Here is a 14,308-nt window from a genome sequence, read left to right as displayed (position 1 = left end):
GATCTCATAAACCATGGTTTTTGTCGATTAGATTGAATGGTTATCCTGTGAATAAATTGGTTCTTTAGGTCACATAGTTTGTGTTTAAACTACAGCCAGTTATCATAAATGGAATGGTTATGAAATTCATCTGCAAAGGTAGAAAAGAATGCGGTTAATTCAGTATTTATAGCCTCATAGTTACCTTTGTCATATAAACAAATTGTCTTCTCGTGCATGTCACGTGGTGGGGGAGCGAAAGTGAAAGCACCATGAATAACTTTGTGATCACTAATCTCACGGAGATATTTAAGGGATGTTAAGCTTTCAGGATGATTGGTTAGTATAAGATGTAAAATATTGGCAGAGGTCACCGACCAATGGGTTGGCTCCAGTACTAGCTGTGTTAAATTGTAATTTAAACACACTTCTATAAAGTCGCTCGCCTCAGTTTGATTTGTTAGTAAAGCAGTGCCATTGTACCAGTTAATGCCGGGAAAATCAAAGTCCCCAAAAAGGAGAATAATAGCATTGAGGTGCTTTGAAGTAATTTCATTTAATATGTTGTTTAAGAGATTAGGAAAGTCCAGTTGATGGTGAAGGAGTCTGTAACAAACACCCAACTGTACTGTTTGTGGGGAACATTGACATTTTAACCACAGTGTTTCCAAGTGGCTGTCAATGTTAACTCATGTGCACGGCAATTGTTGGTTCACGGCAGTCAGAACACCTCCGCCATGTATGTCTCTCCGATAGCATCGATGAACGTCGAGTTGGGAAGATCGGCCAGGACTTCTGCGTCACTGATTTCTTTTGTAAGCCACGTTTCTGTTAGTACAGTATCAGTAAGTTACTGGCGGATGACGACATAAGGTTTGATACGTGTTCACGCTTTGTTAGAAAGCTGCATATATTCGCGAAAATTACTGAAAAAGGCATTATTACATGGGATGGCAGGGCAAGCTCTTGCTGTTTCTTTTACAGTCTTTGATGTCTCTTCAAATATGTAGCATTTAGTACCTGTGTGCAATGTTTTGTAACGCAATGAAAAGCGAGCAGATTTTGCTTTCGCAAAAGCAACAAGGTGCCTGCAGGCGTTCTGCACAGCCTTAGAAAAAAGTCCCCAGTATGCAGCATTTTGGCTGCTGCACATTGGTGTTAGTCATTACTGCACTGATCGTCATTGTGAGAATAACAAATTCCGTCAAATTCCTTTTAGTAAAGCTTTTTAGTACCGTTTAGTACCTCAAATTCCCCTCATGCAGGGTATTACATGAAGGATGGGTATCTTACATAAGTTACATGAGGTCTTCGATGAAAGACTTTCAATAGCTAGAATTTGAGTAATGTGTGCATCAGTGGGCAGATTATTTCGTTCGTTTGCTGTTCGAACGAAAAGAGATTTAGCATGCACAGTAGTGCGTAGAGGTGGTGAGCATACAGCTTTAGAATTATTGTTACGGAGTGAAAGGCAATGAGCAGGTATGATATTCAAGCATGCAAGAGATGAGTGATAAAACTTGTAGTAGAGGCACAGGCGCACTTTTTTTCTGCATGACTAGGGGGATTATCTTTGTTTTAGTTGTGCTAGAATAGTAAAAATAATATAAGAAAATTAATCCACTAGCGCGGCTTTGAACAGATTCGTGTGCTTCCACTAGGTTAGCCTGATGCTGGTCCTAAACTGGCATCAACAGCATGAAAGTTTTCCTGGCAACATGCTTGCAGGATACATATTGCAGAAATAGTGATTTAGGCGTCGATGTAGGCTGACATATTAAAAGGTGGAGAGAGTAAATCAATACAAATGGCATGCCAAACTGCCGGGCTGGCAGCGAGTTAGATGAGTGATGCCACAACTGAGTGATATGGAGCACTTTGGCAGTAGCAAAGGGACCAAGATTGCCTCCTTAGCACAACTGCCACCTGGAATGTGATAGTGTTGCAGGCAGTCGCTGCTACGAATTCACATGCTTAGTGGCACAAAACAGCATTCAGAGCACCCAAGCTTTTGAGAATTTGTAATTACACAGTGCTCTTCAGCTTGGGAATTGGTAAGAAATTTGCAGGATACTGAAGCTTGTACCAACTGTAATCGTATCATCAAAATTGTCGTGTGTCTTAAAGAAAGCACTAAAGGCTGTGGGGGATCCAGATGCCTTCCCACACATCATTCCAAGCTTGTATATGTTGATAACTATTTGCCAAGCTCATTCTCGAGCAAGAGCCACACTGTAGGGAATATTATGAATATGGCTAGCACATGGAAGCTCTTCTACCGTAAACCATGCTTTTTTATCCTGCAAACTACTCTTACCTCCCCCCGCCCTTCGGGTTGTGTCATGTGCGAGCACACATAGCTGGACACACCCTGATAGCCTGTAACCACCCTCCAGGCACCCTTTCATCTTATAGGCTCTGAAATGCTAAGTGCTTCCTTGCTGTGGCTGCAGTACTGGTTGAGCATGGAACCTTTGCTCCCGTTACATCTTGAGCTTCGCTATCTTGATGCAATAGCTATGCAACTCGACCACTCCTCTGCCTGTGCGCTGTCACTGTCATGCTGTGGTGTATTCTGTGGTAATAAAGCTGCATTTGCTGGCAGTCTGACTCAGCAACTTTCTCTGCACTATGTCAGAGATTCCACGAAACCTGCTGCTGTGTTCCTTGTGCACTGCAGAGTAGAGGAGCGCAATGTCTGTTCTTTGCCGTTGCTTACTGGTTGAGTCTCGTGTGAGCTCATCACCACAAAGCAATTAAGTTAGTAAAGGCTACTAGTTATGGTCCTGAAAATATCAGCATTTGGTCTTAAGCAGGAGGCAACTTAATCTTTGAGAGCTGCAAATAAGCACAGATTATCTCCTGTAGATACCAGATATTCTTACAAAAGGGGTGGTATGTGTCATGCACATCTTGCCTCAGCTCTGGAATACTACAGTGCACTGGTGATATGAGCTTGTGCTCAGGCAGGCATTGCATACCTTGCTTGAGTCAGAAGGCCAAACACTGAGGGAATCACCTTCCTGTATAAAAAGTAATGACAGACTGGTTTGTAATGTGATTTCGTGTGGAAAAGTCTGATAAAATTAGCCAGCCTGCATTGTTGCTCTTGTTCAAATGCAATGTAATCTTGTTTATTAATGGTTGACTACTATTTGCTAACAATATGGAGAGCCATGTGAGTTGTATTGGATTCATACTAACAGTACAACAAAATGTATTGTCCATGTATGTTGTGTCACATTTCATTGCACAAATAATGCTATTTACCAGCCACAAACAAAACATGAGATGCCGCACAGTGGTGGCACCAGTCCTGTCCTACCTATGCTTACTTCATTTTGTCACAGATGCTTTGCTCTTGGTAAAAGTGGCACTTTGGACATTTTCGAGGCTAACCTATCACTTCAGTTTGACTATGTTTACCTTCAGTTCTCCTTTAACATCATTCATTTATGCAACTCTATGCACTTTTCTTTTTCTATTGGAAACAAATAGGGCTACTGTTCTATATATTATTGTTTTGACATTGCAAAAACTTGTACGGTTTTGTTTCCAGGTGTACATATCTTTGGTTTAGAACACCGTGGCGGGCTTTGTTGAATCTCTGTAGAAATGACGACGTTCATGATAATTTTTTTGTGCAGCAACCTGCCTGTCTGTAGTCTCAGGAGCCCTGGATTATGTGGGGCAGGGCTGGTGTTTCTGTTAAGTTCTTACGTTGCACTATCGGGGGGAATCTTCTTAAATATTGGGGGACAGTACTTGACTGCTTATTTCACAAAATAAATTTAGTAAATCTCTTTCACATTTGCAGTGTCAGCAGCTGTATGCTGGGACATGACATGTGAAAAGCAATCCAGCAAAGTTCAAACTGTTCATATGTTTCCTTTTTTTTCTTTCCTTTGTTCTTTTAGAGCCTCCTGGGATTCTCTCAAGTGACATTTTAAATTCATCATACTTCGTCTATCATATCTCACGTTTGCTTGTCTTGATGGTAAGTGTAATACACTGTGATAGTTTGTGGACAGTTCTCAATCTCAGTAGCTTTATGCAATGGTAGATTAGTAATGAAGTTCAGTAACGTGGAAAGTTGGGCTAGTTGGTGAGTGATCATAGTACCTTGCTGGTGAAGCAGCGCACAAACACGGACACAGTGGAGACAAGTAGGAGCAGCGAGTGTCGTCTATTTCTACTTGTCTCCACTGTGTCCGTGTTTGTGCGCTGCTTCACCAGCAAGGTACTATGGTAGATTAGTAGTGCTCTGGAAATGGGCACTAGATCTAGATTTTGAGGACAAAGACACGGTAAAATTATTTTACCTTAAAGGGTCCCTGAAACGGTTAGGACAAATTTTGCAGGCGCGTAGGTGTCACGCACTTTGTGAACAATGACTTATCATCTTCTGAAAATAACCCCACGAAAACACAGACAATTGATAAGAGGCCTTTTGGTGCACCAGCGAACGCCGGTTGTGGTCCAAAGACAGAGTCAGAGCCGATAGTCGTCAAAACTCAACAAAATATATTCTTTAAATAAGGCAGTTACACTCACACATGCTCACTTTGGCTAGGCACATGACAATGCAATTCAGATGGGTATTATTAAAACTCTGGAAAATAATTAAAGACAAGCACTAAGAGTTCAACACAAACAGTACAGAATAAATAGAAGCACCAGGTGTCCATTCGTATTCACCTGCGTTGACCTTGAGCCAGACGTCCTCGGAGTAGCTCGAGGCAATTCTCGAAGAAGGAACTTCTTCCGGAAATGCAGACGCTCGAGAAACTCGTCAGCCAGCTTGCTAGGTATCCACTCTTCTTCTGCAGACGGTCGGTGTACGCATCACATCTCTTCACTGGCGCGGTCTGCTTCCCCCTGATTCCAGCACTGTGCTTTTATTGCCTCCGCAGGCGTTTCTCGAATTGTCTGATAGAGTCGTGCTCCCATAGCATGAACAAAGCCTGGGCATTTTCTGGGCATTTTCTGGACATTTCTCGCGTTTTTGGCCGCAGCCACAGAAATCTTCAAGGAAAGTGGTGACTCATCCGTTGGCGCATGCTCAGGCTGTCCCTCTCCCCTATTGCTATGCTTGCCGTGTGTCGAGTTCTGAGAGGGTGTTTCAGCATGCAACCTCTCTCTCTCTCCTCTCTCTTTGAGTATCTTGTCGAAGCTTCTAGTTAGTCCCCATTGATTTTGTCGGTTGTCTGTGGCGTATGCACTCCTTCCTTTCTCGAAGCTTTCGCGGGGCCAACGTCTTCTTTGCTGGCTTGGGTGATATGCTGTGTGTGCTTTGATTACGCGCACTTTTGTGACAGTAGCGTACAGCTACAGCATATCATTTGTACCACAATTTGTGTGAAACGTCTTATATTAAGAGAGCTACGGGCAATTACAAGTTGCCCTCCTCCATAGCTGTGTTTTTTCTCCTCAACTCGTTCGCCGAGTGCTCGGGACTAAGTTCCGCCTTCACTGGCTCTGCATCGTGATGGGACTTCCAGTTGTCTGGAAGCCAGTGCAAGAAGCCTCTCCAACCTCTCCGCCAGCCGCCTGGCAGTCAATCACAAGTGCGAGCTATCAAAGCAGCATGCGTTGCAGCATTCTGTCGCATTGCCGAGTATGTCCGGTATTCCGGTAACTGCAGGCGAGCTTGTGTGTTGCGACGGATGGTTGGAGGGGCACAAACTAAAGGCCCTCCATACTACTATTGCTGTGATGTAGGAGCTTTAGCGTAGACGTATGTGAGCGGCCTAATCGGTCTACACGCTCCGGCCATCTGGTGACACAGAGCTGAACCAGCCAAACAAAGAGCTAATATTGCTCTAGCCAAGTGTAAAGCATTTTAAACATTTAGAAGGCAATGTCGTCATGATTATGCCCCTGCCAAAAGTTTACACCAGGAGCAAAGTGAAATACACATCGTTACTAATCTGTTAGTTCTGTGTTTGGTTGAGCTCTGTGCCACCAGGTGGCTGCACCGTGAAAAAACTCAAGCCCAGTCTGCTTGTGCTTGCGTTTACTCAAATACCGGACAAGGGAAACACTATTATGGTAGTAACGGGACAGCCAGAAACGCGCAAATCTTGGTACCAATGGGATACTGACAGTCCGATGCGCTGCAGCGTCTGCTCGTCTGCTGCCTTGCAGAGGGACACAATGTCGCAGCTTGACATATTGCCAGTCGCTGCATTTGCAGCCCACAATGTAACAAGGGCAAACCATGGTGCTCACGAAAAGAAACATTGAGACCAACAATGACCGAGGAACTCTCGTCAACGCGGAGCACATTGTAACTCAAGCAGACAATATTTGCTGTGTACCGAAAGTCTTGAGTGCAGTGATAAATTGTGCTTGTGCATTCTCTTTCAGTAAGTTCTTTTTTATAGAAACAAAGGAACTAACATTCCACTATTATGAACAACATTTGTTTACCATAAAGTTGGAAAAATTTTTGATGACGCACCCTGGACAGCCAATCGGATAGCTCGCCCTATTGGCATCATATGGTCACCTCGCGTCACCTGGTCAAGGGCAGCTGAAAACTTAGCCAAGTGGCATGCTGCGATTGGTAGCAATGTACATTTTTAAAACCTTAAATTACATGCTTTACGCGGAGCAATTAGATGTGTCAGTTAATGATCAGAAAGACTTACCTTAACGACTCTGTATATTTGTACAAAATTGTCAGAATTGCTTCTTCATCATCATCATCAGCCTGGTTATGCCCACTGCAGGGCAAAGGCCTCTCCTATACTTCTCCAACTACCCCGGTCATGTACTAATTGTGGCCATGTTGTCCTGCAAACTTCTTAATCTCATCCGCCCACCTAACTTTCTGCCGCCCTCTGCTACGCTTCCCTTCCCTTGGAATCCATTCCGTAACTCTTAATAACCATCGGTTATCTTCCCTCCTCATTACATGTCCTGCCCACGCCCATTTCTTTTTCTTGATTTCAACTAAGATATCATTAACTCGCGTTTGTTCCCTCACCCAATCTGCCCTTTTCTTATCCCTTAACGTTACACCTATCATTCTTCTTTCCATAGCTCGTTGCGTCGTCCTCAATTTAAGTAGAACCCTTTTCGTAAGCCTCCAGGTTTCTGCCCCGTACGTGAGTACTGGTAAGACACAGCTGTTATAAACTTTTCTCTTGAGGGATAATGGCAATCTGCTGTTCATGATCTGAGAATGCCTGCCAAACGTACCCCAGCCCATTCTTAGTCTTCTGATTATTTCAGTCTCATGATCCGGATCCGCATTCACTACCTGTCCTAAGTAGATGTATTCCCTTACCACTTACAGTGCCTCACTACCTATCGTAAACTGCTGTTCTCTTCCGAGACTGTTAAACATTACTTTAGTTTTCTGCAGATTAATTTTTAGACCCACCCTTCGGCTTTGCCTCTCCAGGTCAGTGAGCATGCATTGCAGTTGGTCCCCTGAGTTACTAAGCAAGGCAATATCATCAGCGAATCGCAAGTTACTAAGGTATTCTCCATTTACTCTTATCTCCAATTCTTCCCAATCCAGGTCTCTGAATACCTCCTGTAAACACGCTGTGAATAGCATTGGAGAGATCGTATCTCCCTGCCTGACGCCTTTCTTTATTGGGATTTTGTTGCTTTCTTTATGGAGGACTACGGTGGCTGTGGAGCCGCTATAGATATCTTTCAGTATTTTTACATACGGCTCGTCTACACCCTGATTGCGCAATGCCTTCATGATTGCTGAGGTTTCGACTGAATTAAACGCTTTCTCGTAATCAATGAAAGCTATATATATAAAGGTTGGTTATATTCCGCACATTTTTCTATCACCTGATTGATAGTGTGAATATGGTCTATTGTTGAGTAGCCTTTACGGAATCCTGCCTGGTCCTTTTGCTTCAGGGTTTATTTATTTATTTATTTATTTATTTATTTATTTATTTATTTATTTATTTGTGATACCCTCAAGGTACGTAGTTGTACATTGCAGAAGGGAGGGGCGAGAATACATTCCAAGAGTAAAAAATACAGGATTAGTTCTAGGAATTAAGAGTGGAGGGAACAAAAGAGTTATGAAAAATCTAGTAATGTATTCATAACAACCAAAAACAAACTTACATAATATGAACATACAGAAAGAGTACACTTTACCCAGCAGACAATGTTCACAAATAAGTACGTAATTATGCCATTTGCCACCATATATTATTTTATGTTGATTAGTGCATTCTTAAAAAGAGTGGAGTCACTGATGCTTACTAATGATGTAGGTAGATTATTCCAGTTGATTGAAGTCCTAGGAAGGATTGATTGTGAGCATGCGACGGTGTCATGATGGGTAGGTACGTTAACTCTATGTACGTGATCATGACGAGCCAAATAATAAGGCACAGGGTGGATCCAAAGAGGCCGAAGAGGTGCAAAGAGGTAGTAGATTTTATGAAAAAGGGAAATGCATGATTCCTTTCTCCGAAGAGATAATAATGGGATTTGAAGGGTACTCTTCATCAATGTAACACTAGCAGTGTGATGGTAGTTAGCTAAGATGGAACGAACAGAGCGATCTTGCACTGATTCGATTTCATTAATTAATGTTATCTGATGAGGACCCCAAACGGATGAGGTATATTCTAATTGGGGGGCGACCGTATGTTGTATACAACAGCCATTTTAATAAAACAGGCATAAGCGAAAAATTTCTCAAGTATCCTAAGGAGCGGTTAGCTTTAGATATTAGATATTGTACATACTGCTTCCAAGATTGCTAGTTAAGTGAATGCGAAGATAACGGTAGCATGTAACAGATTGAAGGGGGCAGTCAAGTTGTGCTAGAATGAGAAATCCGCATAGATTTGCATTTATTAATGTTAAGTTCCATGCACCAAATTAGGCACCAATTAGATATGTTATTTAAATCAGATTGACGAGTAGTTATACCAGAGGCATTAGTTATTTTTCTATATATATAACACAGTCGTCAGCGAATAAACAAATTTGTGAGGAAATGTTATCAGGTATATTGTTAATATATATTACAATTAAAAGAGGACCAAGGACAGACCCTTGTGGAATACTGGATTCAACTGGAGCCGCGTTAGATGTGGAGTCATCAAATTGGGAACGAGACGAAAGGAACGATTGGATCCAGCTAAGTACTCCTGGGTCAATGTTGAGTGCGCTTAGTTTGTGTAGTAGCAATACATGTTTGACCTTGTCAAAAGCTTTCGAAAAATAGAAAATAGGCAGTCAAAAAATTGCTATCAAGATATACATGTAAGTCATTAGTGACAGTTACTAGCTGAGTGTCACAAGAAAATAATTTGCAAAAGCAAATTTGTCACAAGAAAAGAATTTGCAAGGAAGTTGACAAGGTTGGAAAATATAATGTGCTCCATTATTTTGCACGGTACTGAGATAATCGATATGGGCCTGTAGTTAAAAGGATCCTGAGTTTAACTAAATTTCTGGATCGGAATAATCTTTGCTGTTTTCCAGTCATGAGGCAAGGACGAAGACATGTACGACTGTGAAAAACATGCTCTCTAAGATGACAGAGGAATACTCACTAGTATTTTTTAGAAATTTAGTCGTGATGTCATCTATTCCGCAAGAAGACGTAAGCTTAAGAGTGTCTGTTATTATTTTTTATGCCAGTAGAGCTAAAAATTATGGGATCCATTGGTAAAAAAATTGCAGCATGATAGTTTGGAAGTTCGTTATCATGTGCTGAAGGAGTGAAAGCTTTTATAAACACATTATTTAGAATCGTAGTGCAGTGCTGCTGAGGTATAGGCTTACCGGAAGACGTACTAAGTGATATCATTTTTGATTCAATAGGCCTTACTACATTCCAAAAGCTTCCTGGAATATTTATAAGCATGTTCGGAAGGGTACTATTGAAAAAAGAAAATTTAGTATTCTTTATCGCAGATTAGTAGGCCGAGGCAGCTTCCTTGTAAGCAGACCATTTAGCCTGGCTTTGCGTCCGCTTAGGTGTGCTAAAAAGATGTTTTTTTCTGTTAGATAGGCGTTTTAAAGATTTAGTATACCACGAAGCATTGTTAAGCGAAAAATGCGGCTCTTCGGGATAAACTTGTTGACAAGATCGTTAACTTTTTCTTTGGGTATATTCCAGTTAGAATCCAGTGAGCACTCAGCAACATTAGGCAGGAAATTATCAAGAAAAAGAGGAAGTTCTGAAGTTGCCGTTTTTATAATCACGAATGGTTTTAATACTGTTTTGGGATGGTAGAATTGCCAGGCTAATGAAAAAATGCAAGACGTCGTGATCGCTCAAGCTGGGTGAGTGTGTAACCTTAGATATGATATCTGTTGATGACGTTAAAACAAGATCTAAAAGAGATGACGTGGCATTTACGTGGTGTTTGTTACTCATGCAAGGGAAGTAACAACTTGAACCAAGTTGAAATCAGCACATATCTCTACAAAATGCTTCGATTCTGCGGAAGTTGCATTTAATAAAGGACATGTGCCTGACCAGGAAATGTTGGGGAAGTTAAAATTTCCCATAAATAATATTGGCGCTCCGGGGAAGTGAACACTTATCTGGCACAAACAATCGTACATGCTATCGCAAAAAGTCGGAGCTGATGATGGTGGTTGGTAATAAACACCGATCACAACCTTTTTGAAGTTTACAGGAATGCAGCACCATACACATTCAATGTTACATGATATGGCTACAGGGAAACAGTCAAAGCATTCACTAACAGCAATTAAAACACCACCGCCTAGTGTGTTAATGTGATCGGTACGGTGAACATTATACTTTCTATTGCAGTGGAATAACTAAGAGTTTGCTACTTTACTCGTCAACCACGTTTCGGTTAGTGCAATTATGTCTGCATCACAATCATTTATTAGGCTGCAGAAATCATCATTTTTAATTAAGAAGTTACAAATATTAGTAAAAAGAACCGGTAGTCTCAATATTATTTTAGTCTATTATTAGTCTCCTTTAACTAATCAGACTATGTCTTGTCATGTGAATGCACCTCTTCCAAATTATTTTAAAAACAGCCTTAAAATGCAGCCTGTAGATACTCTGCCGAATTCCCATGCAACTGTTGAGGCATGTGAACAGGCACTAAATATTCAGCCTTTGTCACACGTAATTGCAGTCGTTGCTTTTGATTTATTTAATTTCAATTAGTGTGTTGCATTTGTGTATGTAGTTGCATGGTAAGAAGCATTGTTGGATTGTTTGTACCGTGCAAGGAATGTGTATGCAATAAACTCAGCATGCTGTCTATTTTCTGTTAAACAAGTGCGAAAATCGCCTTCGTATCACTTGCTCTGTACGGCATGGATCCGTTACTTATACATCAGAATATTTGTTTTAGTTATGCTAGAATAGTAAAACCAATATAAAAAAAGTAACATCGATTTCCCTCGGGACACTGTGAAGCATAATGTGAAATAGCTATTTATCTCCTAACTTAATGCATTGATTTGTGCATGCATTTTTTGTAGTTGTTTATACTGTAGTGACAATATCTTTCGGGGCAGAATACCCTTTGAACCATGTAAGGTAAAAGATATTAATGAATTACCGTAACATGATATTGGGAAATGGGAAATGAAATTAACTTAGTGCGTCCTTGATCAACATTTGCTATTAGAGACTTTCTGTTATCAGTAATTAATATGTGGGCATTTATTTTTCTGAATGTTTACAGGATGATTTCAGCAAGAACATCTTTGTCTTCTTCAATATAATGGCATGCTGGGAACACAGCTACGTTTATTCTCGTGATAGAAGACTGGATTGGCTTGAAAAATCATACACCAAGAAACAAAACTGCTCTGTACAGTGTGAACTTTTTTTTTATTATTCCATTCTTGTGCATTCTGAAAAAAAGGGTGTGTGTAGAAATAAATGTTTTGGTCAGTGAATGGTTCAGTTCTTTTGGGTAAATTTTTGTACTGTGGAAGTTGGAGAGGTAAGAAGATTGGAGGGATGTGAATGTGTTTGTGAGTTTTGCTTGGGAATAACTCATGGTCAAGAACAGTTGCTCACTGGCTGGCTTCTACGGACTGTCACATGGTATGCCACAACAAAATAGAGGGGACCTTCAAAGCTACAAGAAAAAGAGAAAGAAAGATAGCGTTCTTTTGCGCGAGATTGTGGGCTCCCTGCTACATGCAGTGTAATAATATGGCTTACTGTTCATGGCAGCATTGTCTACAGATCGCAAACATTTTCTTACTCTGTCAGAAAAGTGTTATAGTGCCGCTTTAATACATCTAGGAATGAAACTATACCAGAAACAGTTGTGGATTTTAGATGCTTGAATTTAAGAAGGGACATAGGTTCTAAAATGTTTTTTTCTTTATTTCTGGTTCAATCTGAACTAAACTTCACTGTTTCGATCAGTTCTTCATGCTTACTTCAATTCTATAATAATAATGTAAGTGTTAAATAATAAGTATTATAATAATAACGGAAGTATTAAAGTCTGAAAATAAACTTAATAGGTACTTCTTATGAGGCTTCTTGGCAGTTTTGCCTTGCTAAACACAGAAAGTAAGTGCATGACCCTAATGCCAAAGACTTTCTCTAGGGGGTGGTGCTATTTTTATTAGTTTGAAAGCATTCTAAAGGTAAGAAAGCAGACCAACATTTACTATGAATATTTTTTCTTATTTTCACTCATTATTACTTCTGTTTGTAATTTGCAAAATGACGCTAGAATGGCAGAAGTAGCAACACCGCGTAGGTCATTTAAATATGAATACACTGATACTAAACTTCACTCTAACAACATCATAGCAAACGCCCTGTAAGACTGTGAGGTGTATAAAAACAAAGAACTGAGAAACACGCATTTGAAATTTAGACAGTTGTAACCTTTTCTAGAATGCAGCTACAGCAATAATAATGACATCATTTTGTAGCTCTACGTGAGAATGACCATACTAAATACAGCAGAACCTCATTGATGCGTTCCCATCACATACATTTTCCCAGCGCCAATATTCGCAATCGAAAACACAAAAAATGACCCAATAGAGTTGCGCTAAGTTTTTGCCAGTTCATACATTCCCGGAAAACACGATTTTTTGGCACCAACGTTCAGCACGTCGCCACACTGCAATCGTATAAGTTTTCCAGCCGCTAGATCCAGTGTAAACAAGAAAATGTGCGAGACGCGCACATTCGAAAACAGTATTAGGGGCAAGCTCCACCACTGGAAAAGCTGGTGCCACCGTCGGTGTGACGTGGCTTGAGAGATCACGTGGACACAGCGGCTGTGTCGGCTGCTTCAGAAGTGCCGAAGCGAGCTGAATACTAAAGTTTAAAGTCCCAGCTGCGCTGCGGTCCTGATTAAGTGGTGAGGCTTTACCACCTTGGGTGTGTGCTTGACAACATTTGAAAGTACTATAATAGGTAGTGGCTGCCTTTGGAGGCGTGCAGCATGGTAGGCTACTGCTCGGTGCTGCAGTGCCGGACGTACGCAACGGAGCCCGGTGTCAGCCTTATTCACACGTAGCCGCAAGGCAAGGAGCTGCGTGAAGCTTGGCTGGCGAAACCTAGAACCGGCAGACAGCCATCGGCTACAACTCGGGGGTGCAGCAAGCACAGACGCGAGGAATATTTCTGCTACAGCACCTGGACTGTGATGTTCGGTGAGTAGCAGAAAACGAGACGCGCGCCCGCTGCCCGGCTAATGTCATGACGGTTTGGTCTATGAACTTGTTGATGCTAGATACTGGCACGTTCACTGGAACGGAAAGTGAGCGGTAAGACGCACATTAAAAAAAAGGCATGGCATATGGTCATGTTTGTGTAATGAATTAATGCAGTGGATTACAAAAAAGAAGCAGAGGGAAATCACATGCTGAGAAGACCAATAGACATACAGTTCGACGCAGCTTGAGAAATAATATTGCAATGTCCAAGAATTTAGAAGACAAAAAAAAGATTTAATCGTCTCGATGGCACATCACAGTCGCCGTAGGCGTCGAAGTCTCGATAACAGAATTATTTTTAAACAGTTCTGATAGCATCCACCCAATAATGGTTGCTAGTGTACTGTCAAATGCTCACATGCCGCGACCTAAAGCTCACGGCACGGTGCGAAAGCGCGCTCACAGCGACAGCAAAAGATTGTACGCGGACATGCATGCAGACGCGCAGTCGGTCGCTGCGAACCTGTGCGATCGCTGCACTGAGGCTTCATTCTGTTATGCTCCATTCAGTTATCCAGACAGCCCACTATAAGAACATATTTCCCGTAGTTTACCCTCAGCATTTGCCTACCTTTCATGCAAGATACCGGTTCAGGAGACTCCATCGCGGTGGCCGCGCTCAGTAGCG

The 14,308-nt window shown here is 41.5% G+C and overlaps 1 protein-coding gene across 7 annotated transcripts in view; it reads left to right on the top strand.

The window, feature by feature from the left end:
* The window catches only part of vir (VIR_N domain-containing protein), a 372,111-nt gene extending 360,228 nt beyond the window's left edge, over positions 1–11,883 (top strand). For 6 of the 7 annotated variants that reach the window (XM_075698519.1, XM_075698512.1, XM_075698531.1 and 3 more), the window contains one exon: positions 11,667–11,883. In XM_075698519.1, coding sequence (XP_075554634.1) covers positions 11,667–11,706 — 40 coding nt within the window. In that variant the 3' untranslated portion in view covers positions 11,707–11,883. Of the gene's footprint in view, positions 1–3,896; positions 3,977–11,666 lie in introns of all 7 variants that reach the window. The other variant, XM_075698506.1, reaches the window with a different exon arrangement.
* Positions 11,884–14,308: the final 2,425 nt, after the last annotated feature.

Source organism: Dermacentor variabilis, chromosome 1 (genome assembly GCF_050947875.1).
Source record: "Dermacentor variabilis isolate Ectoservices chromosome 1, ASM5094787v1, whole genome shotgun sequence".
NCBI lineage: Eukaryota > Metazoa > Arthropoda > Arachnida > Ixodida > Ixodidae > Dermacentor > Dermacentor variabilis.
The sequence above is the reverse complement of the archived record's forward strand: the minus strand, read 5'-3'. Positions and strand labels throughout refer to the sequence as shown.